This window comes from Sander lucioperca, chromosome 9 (genome assembly GCF_008315115.2).
Source record: "Sander lucioperca isolate FBNREF2018 chromosome 9, SLUC_FBN_1.2, whole genome shotgun sequence".
NCBI lineage: Eukaryota > Metazoa > Chordata > Actinopteri > Perciformes > Percidae > Sander > Sander lucioperca.
In genome coordinates this window covers 6,664,353-6,673,879 of record NC_050181.1, presented here as the reverse complement: position 1 = coordinate 6,673,879, position 9,527 = coordinate 6,664,353, and the positions used below count along the sequence as shown (strand labels likewise).

At 38.5% G+C, this 9,527-nt stretch overlaps 1 protein-coding gene across 2 annotated transcripts; it reads right to left on the bottom strand.

Moving 5' to 3' along the window:
- Nucleotides 1-534: 534 nt before the first annotated feature.
- On the bottom strand, nt 535-9,131 carry dapk3 (death-associated protein kinase 3). Of its 2 annotated transcripts, XM_036005151.1 has the most exons (10): nt 8,887-9,131; nt 7,988-8,085; nt 5,721-6,081; nt 3,921-4,050; nt 3,696-3,744; nt 3,560-3,586; nt 3,294-3,446; nt 3,159-3,204; nt 1,841-2,396; nt 535-1,799 (listed from the first exon to the last, which is right to left on the bottom strand). In XM_036005151.1, exons 2-9 carry the CDS (start codon nt 8,047-8,049, stop codon nt 1,866-1,868), a joined length of 1,359 nt encoding a protein of 452 aa, XP_035861044.1. In that variant the 5' UTR covers nt 8,050-8,085; nt 8,887-9,131; the 3' UTR covers nt 535-1,799; nt 1,841-1,865. The 2 variants fall into 2 exon arrangements, with proteins under 2 accessions (XP_035861044.1, XP_031149789.1); XM_031293929.2 differs by having other exon boundaries at nt 535-2,396.
- Nucleotides 9,132-9,527: the final 396 nt, after the last annotated feature.

The window sequence follows — 9,527 nt, the reverse complement described above, 5'->3', positions numbered from 1 at the left end:
CTCTCACATTTACATATTATATTTCACGTTTTGGTCCTTTTTTTAAATGAACAAATCTGTCAATTAAAAAAAGCCAAAATAGCCAAATGTACTTAAAGTATCAAGAGTAATAGTAACCTTCTCATAAGCCCATGTGAGAGTATTATTATTGATACATAAATGTCTAAGCTGCATTTTTACTGTTATAGCTGGCCGAGCTAATTTAAAAATATTTTATTTATACATTTGGGTGGTTTATTCTACAACATATCTAAGATTTTTACTTAGTCTGTTAAGTAACCATCTGTCAAATAAGTGTAGTGGAGTAAAAAGTTTAAATTTACCTCTGAAATGCAGTGGAGTAGAAGTATAAAGTTACTCAAGTAAAGTACCAGGAACTCAAAAGTGTACTTAAGTGCAGTACTTGAGTAAATACTGAGTTTCTTTCCACTACTGAACAAAAAAGGCATAATTGACAAACAGAAGCGTACAGAGGTAAGGCTGTACTGTTACAAAAGTTACTTTCCATACACACAATAACAACACATGAATACAACTTGGTAACAGTGCTAACTTTATTGGAAACAAGCCCAGACAGTTCAGCTCTTTCTTACACTATATAGACAGAATAAAATAGATTTTGGAACACTGCTATAATCATTTAAGTGAAAATGAGTACATTCCTATACTGAAAAAATACTACTGACTAAATTATACACTTTCAATGCTATACATGGGTAATGTGTTGCCTGGATGTGAAACTTATCAGTGGAATGTTTTGAGTTTGCAGAGATGGTCAGAATGAAAACAGAAACACTAAGAGTTACAGTATATAGAGAAAGTTTCCAAGCACACCATTTGGTTTACAAGGCTTATGTGCAAAAGTTATTGCATTAAAGACATTGAGCAATATCAATGTGATAGAAATGTCATTAACTCAGTGATTTATGAGTGCTCGCAGAGGCAATACGGTCATTCAGTTTACAGGCACTGCAAACATGAGTTTATACATTCAAAACACTTTATTTTTACAGGTCTGTAAATTCTTTTTCAAATTATTTCCTAGAGGGTTTCCTGGAAAGAACCATACAATTTGGTACTTATTATAGGTAAAATAAAGCTAAATGCTAAATGCTAAGCTAGCGCAACCTTGAGTTTTTTTAATCAGCGGATAGCAAGTAAACTGGATGTCCAAAATCTCATAATTAGAGACAAACTATGTGGTTCTTTCCAGGAAACATTCAAGAAATCATTTAGAAATTATTAGGAAAAATCACAGATCTGCAAAATAAAGCATTTCACTAAAACATTTTTTTTTTCTTCTTTGCTAAGCGTTTAAGTTTAATGTGTTTAATGTTAGCTGAAATTGAATCGGAAATGTAACCGGATAAATAAATACCCCTGACACTATGAGCTGTATGTTGTGAAGCTTTCTCACGTAACTGGCCAACAACCTGAGGCAAGAGCGAATCAGCAGACATCTATGGCTTTTACAGCACCAGGACATTCAGATGTAATGAAGTTCTTAAAGATAACCAGGCTAAGAACAATTGCAATAACAACAAAAAAAGCCAAGCCAATATAGTTTCAAATTGCAAATAATTTTGTCAAATAACAGTACGTAAAATCTCTAAAAATATAAATTAACTCATAACACAGGAATGATCATTTAATGGGGGAATGGGTTCAACATTTACCCGTCTGCTTCTTGCTGGTTCTCTCAAGCGTGACATAAAAAGGGTGGAACATTTTTCTCGATGGGCAGCAGCTGCACAGCTTATGGTGACATCTGACCCACTCAAACTGCACTGTGTGGGACACGTGCAGAGAAGACAGGCAGGAGGAAACTTGAGAATCAGAGTGTCATGAGTGGACATCAGTCTGGCTCAGGGCATGCTGCCGAGGCCATCCTTCTCTGCAACCATGGACTTGACCAGCTCCTCCACCCAGCGGACCTCCGAGGCCACCTGCTCAGCCAGGACCTCGTAGCGGTTTTCCAGGCGCCCATACTTGCGCTTGAGGGCGTTGGCAGCCTGCATGGTGAGCCTGGCCTCTTCCTGGCTCTTCTTGCGCTGGGTTTGAGTGCGCTGCAGCTCTTGGCGGATATGGCTGAGGTCGCTGGAGATGCTCTGGTTCTCCTCCTTATACCAGCCCTCCTTCTCCTCGTATATGGACAGCAGCGCCGCCACGTCCTCCCGGCATGAGCGCTGATTGCGCTCCAGGTCTCTCAGGCCTTCCTCTGCTGCCGCGATCTCCTCCAGGACCTGGGAGAAGCGCTCAAAGTTGACGTAAGTATTGTTGGGTGGCATGCTGGAGTGGGACTTGATGGTGTACTCCTTCAGACGAGTGGTCTTCAGGCGTCGGCGCTCAGTCTTGTGGTCTCTCTCCTCCTGGCGGACATTTCGCCTCTTAATCACCTGCAGAGGGAAAAATGTAAAGGTCTGAAATCAGAATGGCAATTTGATAACAAAGCCCGACTGATATTGGATTTTTGATTCCGATACAAATGCTGATATTTAAGAACTTCAAAAAATGCTGACCGTATATCAGCCGATAGTCATTTTTGTAGATAAACATTTCTGATAAAGATTTCTTAAATTTGCTTTATTAAAGAATTTCAACCAAGGGACAGTTTGTACTCACCAGATCATTTTGCAAACTTAATGATCTCTGGTGGACAAACTATATAATGGAGAGAAATGACAGATCTTTGGCATACCTGTAGTGCAATTTCTTGTTAATTATCTGCAATAAGCAAATATGTACTGATATATCTGTCTCACTCTTTTTGAAAATAATAACCAAGAACACTCAAATGTGTATGAGCTTTAATAAGTAAGTAAAATTGCCTTATATTGCACTTTTCTAAACAAAACGCTTCCTTATAGAAGCATCTAGCAACATAGTATTAAACACAAGACAAACAAAAAAGCAAAACATCAAATTTCCAGATTCCAAAATTTAGGGGAAAAACAGCAAATGCTGGTCTCCATTTTTAGTCGAGCTCTGCGAACTGTTAGCCAACCTCAGACACTTTATATTACTACTGTGTATGGGAACAATAATTTAGAAATGTACTCAGGGGCTTCTTCATGTAGAGCCTGATAAGTAATAACTCAAATCTTATATCGAATTTGAAACTCCACCAACAGATATAAATGCTCAATAAAAACACCCACCTTAATCCAGGGGTGCTGAAGACTATCATCAATCGTCATTCTCTTCCTGCAAAAGAAAATAATCCACCAGTGAGAAAATGACACAGCAGAGACTTTCATATGTCTACAGAACGGCGATTTATCTTTAGTTCGTACTTGGGATCCTTGACCAGCAGACGTCGTATGAAGTCCTTGGCCAGCTCACTGGTGTTGCTGAAATACTCCTCATCGAAGTCGTAGTTGACGGCTGAGATGTTTGTCAGGGTCTCCTGCTTGGTCTCGCCCAGAAATGGTGAAGCACCACTCAGCCTAGAGGAACACAGATAAAAGGATTTGTGCTATAAAACAACATGGATGAGGAGTGAAGTGATTTATGTTTCTATAAATGTCAACAACAAGTCGCGATGTGAAACATTACTTACAGGATGTACGTTATTACTCCGATGCTCCTGCAGAGAAGAGAAGAACCAAACATGAATGAAAACTGTCACATGGGTCAGCGGGTCAGTACTTAGCTTCAGAGGGAGAAAAAAAAGATGTTCAGATGTGACATCTTACCACATGTCCGCCTCTAGTCCAAGTGGCTCATAGTTGACTATTTCTGGAGCTGTAAAGCACAGAGGAATGAACACTTTAATTCAAACCAGATGTGGAGATCTGAAACGCAGCATCCACTTACATAAAGCGTAAACGTTTAACTTGCGTGGGCACACACTTGCACAAAAACAGATTTTTAAAGTGGAACATTTGAACTTTATTCAGGAAGGCAAAACAGGATCTTACCAACAAACTCTGGTGTTCCAAAAATGTTCTTGAACTCATTTCCTGCTTTAATCTGATGAGCAATCCCAAAATCAATCAGCTTGATCCTGGGGTTGGGGACGTTCTTGTCCAGCAGCATGATATTCTCTGGCTGAAAGATAAAACGGTATAGCTAAACATTAATGAGAGAACAAGGTTTTGATACATGTTTATACATGTAAACATAAAGCTAGGTTGATGCATTAACGGCAGCATAATGCTAAGAATTGGCATATGCCACAAACAAAAATTTACTTTTAATTGGGCTTTATCATTTGGCAACAAACTGCACAACTGTAGAAAATAAAATAAATGTGTAATATTACAGGCCTAAAAGGGCTTGGGATAGATTACCATACTCAAACTTGAAATGAGAAATATTGCTTGGGATTTGGTTATCAAAATATCTTTATATTCCTTTCTTTAAACGCCTCATTTAAAGAAGCCTTTACTGTTATGTTGTATGAAGGGTACTACCGTACATAAAATCAAGTTTGATTTTATTTGATATATAGCTTAAATGTTGGGTTTTCTTGTCTTAGAACTTGAATTAATTCACACCATTTCCTGGAATTGTTTGACTAATTATTATATTTTTTGTGTATCTTAAAAACCCTAAATATCTTCATATTATTGATATGAAGATACCTGTATCACATATCAGTATCACCATGCAGCAAGCAAGTACCGAGCAGCTTGACAACCTTGCGTGTCTATAGCCCTGTCCTGTTTTTCACATGGAAAAAACAGAAACACTAAGAGTTACAGTATATAGAGAAAGTTTCCAAGCACACCATTTGGTTTACAAGGCTTATGTGCAAAAGTTATTGCATTAAAGACATTGAGCAATATCAATGTGATAGAAATGTCATTAACTCAGTGATTTATGAGTGCTCGCAGAGGCAATACGGTCATTCAGTTTACAGGCACTGCAAACATGAGTTACATTCAAAACACTTTATTTTTACAGGTCTGTAAATTCTTTTTCAAATTATTTCCTAGAGGGTTTCCTGGAAAGAACCATACAATTTGGTACTTATTATAGGTAAAATAAAGCTAAATGCTAAATGCTAAGCTAGCGCAACCTTGAGTTTTTTTAATCAGCGGATAGCAAGTAAACTGGATGTCCAAAATCTCATAATTAGAGACAAACTATGTGGTTCTTTCCAGGAAACATTCAAGAAATCATTTAGAAATTATTAGGAAAAATCACAGATCTGCAAAATAAAGCATTTCACTACAACATTTTTTTTTTCTTCTTTGCTAAGCGTTTAAGTTTAATGTGTTTAATGTTAGCTGAAATTGAATCGGAAATGTAACCGGATAAATAAATACCCCTGACACTATGAGCTGTATGTTGTGAAGCTTTCTCACGTAACTGGCCAACAACCTGAGGCAAGAGCGAATCAGCAGACATCTATGGCTTTTACAGCACCAGGACATTCAGATGTAATGAAGTTCTTAAAGATAACCAGGCTAAGAACAATTGCAATAACAACAAAAAAAGCCAAGCCAATATAGTTTCAAATTGCAAATCATTTTGTCAAATAACAGTACGTAAAATCTCTAAAAATATAAATTAACTCATAACACAGGAATGACCATTTAATGGGGGAATGGGTTCAACATTTTATATCATAAAACCCCCGCACACACAAGTGCTTAAAGTACAACATAAACTTCTTCTTACAGCTTAACAGGAATCTTGACAAATGTGTCAAATACGACTGCAGGCCCAGAGCCTCACAAACAAGCAGACTCTTAACCACACAGATCACTAACCTTGAGGTCAAAGTGAGCAATGCGTTTGGAGTGTAGATACTGAACGCCGTCCAGGATCTGCTTGAGAAACTGGGTGGCCTCTTCTTCCGTCAGAGATTCCTTCTCAGCCAGGAAGTCAAACAGCTCTCCTCCGGACACCAGCTCCAGGATCAGGATCACGTCAGTTTTGTTTTCAAAGATGTCGTGCAGGGTAATGATGTTGCTGTGTTGGATCTCCCGCAGGATGTTGACCTCACGCTCAATCTCCTCGCGGCTCACCCCCCGCCGGCTGGAGGACAACCTCCGCTTCTTGATGAATTTGGCTGCATACTCTATACTTGTGCTCTTCTCTTTACACTTACGAACGATGGCAAACTGTCCGCTGCAGGGAGGCGAAAATAAAGGGCCGTTAACAAAAACAGGATAATACAGAACTGCTTGCATTTTTTAATTTTCTTTTGACTGAATTCTTGGCTGCTGGTCAGAGTACGTAAGATATGTCAAAATATCGTATATTTGGGCAATGATAACTTGTGATGGACTAAGTCAGTGCTTCCTAACCTTTTTGGCTTGTGCCCCTGTAGTCTCACATTGCCAGACCAATCTCCACAGCGCTGTGGCTACACCACACATACATTCTAGGATGCATTTCTTTAAACCAATCACAATCGTCTTGGGCGATGCAGCAACAGTGGCTCTGCAAAACTGTCTAGGGAAGGAACTTGTATTGGTGGAACATGTGCACCCCGAAAAGGCCACATAAAATATCAAATGAGGTTAAATGTCCACACAATACAGTAACGTGAGCTATATAGATTAGCTGGATACATGGTTAAACGTAATTTGTTTTTACCAGTGTATCATCGTATGTAATCGGTCCCAAAATGTCCCAGTTGGATTGTAAATGCCGTAAACATGTTCTTTGTAAATCTTTACAATCATTCCCCGAAAGAACCAAGCAGGCCTGCCTGGTTGTACGATCCAAATTTCCTCCAAAACTTGCCATTTTTAGCATGTAGCTTGCTAGCTCGAAGTCTGTTGTCGTTTCCGTAATCGAAGGAAGTTTGAGAACGGCAACACACAGAGAGCGGAGGGACATCCGGCACGTGGTCATGCAATTATTTCGTGGAAATGTACTTCCGTTGATCCAGACCAGTGCCTCCCTAAAGTGAAGCAACTTCTACTTGTGACCCCTCATGACAGATTATGGCCTCAATGTGGAGCTCATCCAAAATTTGATTTCTTTTTCCAGATAATTTCATCTGAAGGATTTTAAGAAGCCTGAAGAGGTGAAAGAATCCATTTGTATCAAGCATGTCTGTCAATAATCACATTATATTAAAAAAAAAATTTCTTCAAACATGTAAAAAAAAAATCTGCCAGTACAGTAAGAACATTTCAACCTGTTTCCAACAGAAATCAACTTGTATCTAGAGTTTTCTAAAAATGAGTCTGTCTCTGTCTAAAACCTGAAACATCTACATAGGAAACAAGTACAAGTATTCTTACTGCTCTGGAAGAAACCGTACATGTGCAACATACACAAGAGATACACCTTCCTATCTACACCACAGCAGAGGTGGAAAGGCACTTTGAAAGGCATTGTCATAGTTTTGCTGTATTACTGCAGAAAAAAGTAGCTCGGGTAGGAAGTTAGGTTTAAATTAAAATAAAAATGTGATGACTCAGTCACAAACTATCAAGCCCAGTGTAAAAAGGATATTAAAGGACATTTAATTTGTTGCTCACACATACTTAAAACGTTTGGGACTTTATCAGATCTAATGTTTTGCAGCTCATATTTGGCGTCAAAATGCATCTGAAACACATCTCAGGTAACTATGTGTGATTTGATTACACTGCATGTTCACATTTGTTTTTATTTGAGAACTACAAGCACTGGTAATCAGAAAAAAAAAATGGCGCTCAGCCATTCAGCTTAAAAATAGAACTTCTGCTGCAGCTATCTGATACCTTGCTTTAAAAATGTACTGTAATGCTATGCACGTACTAGCTAATTGTTGTTAAACGCCCCCAGATCAGGTAGGCATTCATATTCACAAACCCCTACAAGTCTGATGGCCTTCAAACGTGGCATAAATGAATAGATCCTAAATAATAAATCACGAAAAGGTATATTGGGTGCATCACTGCCCTCCAGGTACTGGGACACCCACGACACGTTGAGAATCAAGTGTGAACAGTGTCTTTTGTCAACACTGACCACAGTAGTGGTATCGGACGGATGTTTTCAGAGAAGAAAAAGACAATAAATGTGCAGAACATACCTGCCCAGTTCCTCTCCCATCTCATAATACATCTCAACATCCTCTTGTCTGAAGCCAGCCATGGTGTGCTGACTGGAATGATGAAGCTTTGAGATTCACTGCAGTGGGATTATATAAACTCAATAAATACTGGTTGGTGTGGACATGATGAGAGACAGCACAGTGACCAAAACACTGCCATAATAGCAGATCTAAACTGTGACACAAGTCTTAGTTATGACAGAATTACTATTTTCCACCTACAGGACTGAGTACCTGGGCGTATCTCCTCCTTATTTGGCTCGAGTCAACACAGCTTTAGTTTTTTAGACTTTCTGGCTGATGTCAGACCTCTGCATACCAGTCCTACTGACATCATCTCCTGCCTGGACCAACCATATCTGACTCAATTAAAGGGGCTGGGATTAAGAAACACTACCGAGTATTTGGCGTTTTATTTCTCATTTAAATATTGTTGATATGGCTGATATATAAAAGAAACACGGTTAAAAAAAACAATTTCTGACTGTAGCTTATAACACACTGGTGAGCGCTATTAAAGATGATGAATAGCGACTCGTATGTTAAAAGCAGGCAGCAGAGATTTTTTTCCGTGGTGAAAACAGCATAAATGTAAAGCTTATAGCTACAAACACAAACGGAAACTCGAGCCACAGATGCAACCTATTAACTTACGTTAAAGGAACACAAACAAATTCAAACGAAGAAATAAAGGGAATCCTAGCGACGGGACACAGCTAACGTTAGCTGGCTAGCTAACGTTAACGTACTGTATAAACACCGGCTTTGTTAGCTACTTTAGTAAGGGAAACATACGATTAATAGCACTGAAATACTGGCAGCAAAGTGAATACTTTACCAAATAAAATGCGAACACCTTGCTATAAAAGTATACTTACAGTATGGTTGGCTATGAGTGCTGCATTCCTTTTCAAAGTAGTTGTGTGAATATTCCCAGACTGAACAGAGTGAAGCTAGCCACAGTGAAACACAGAATTTCCGGTCTTCTGGTTCAAAATAAAAGCCTTACCAACGGCATGGTTTCCTGAACAGTACGCAACTCAAATTTCATTTTATTTATGGTAGCCTACATATGGCACATACACACTTTTTTTGTGTAGGTCCATACATCCTTTTGTAAAATCCTGTACGTATTACTCCTGCAGTGGTGAATAAATGCAATTACCGGTATGTCTACTTAATGTTTAAAGAACATTGAAAGCATAGCCTACCTTGCATGCTCACATACTCTGAGTAAAGGGCATACGAAAAGTATGTTTGACCAAGAGTGATGTTTCTGGGAATTTGGGTTTTGTTTAATGACCTGAGTAAAGTCCTTACTTTCAATAACACAAATATTCTAATGCTTAATCTGATATTTTTCTGAAATCAAACTTCTTAGATGAGTGTTTTTAGAGGAAGAAAAATGTAAAAAGGACTTATTTCTTCACCAGACGTATTTGAAACAGATAAGTTCACAGAAAATATTATTTAGTGGTTAACTTAAATGAATACATGAAATGTGGAAAAATATTGAATA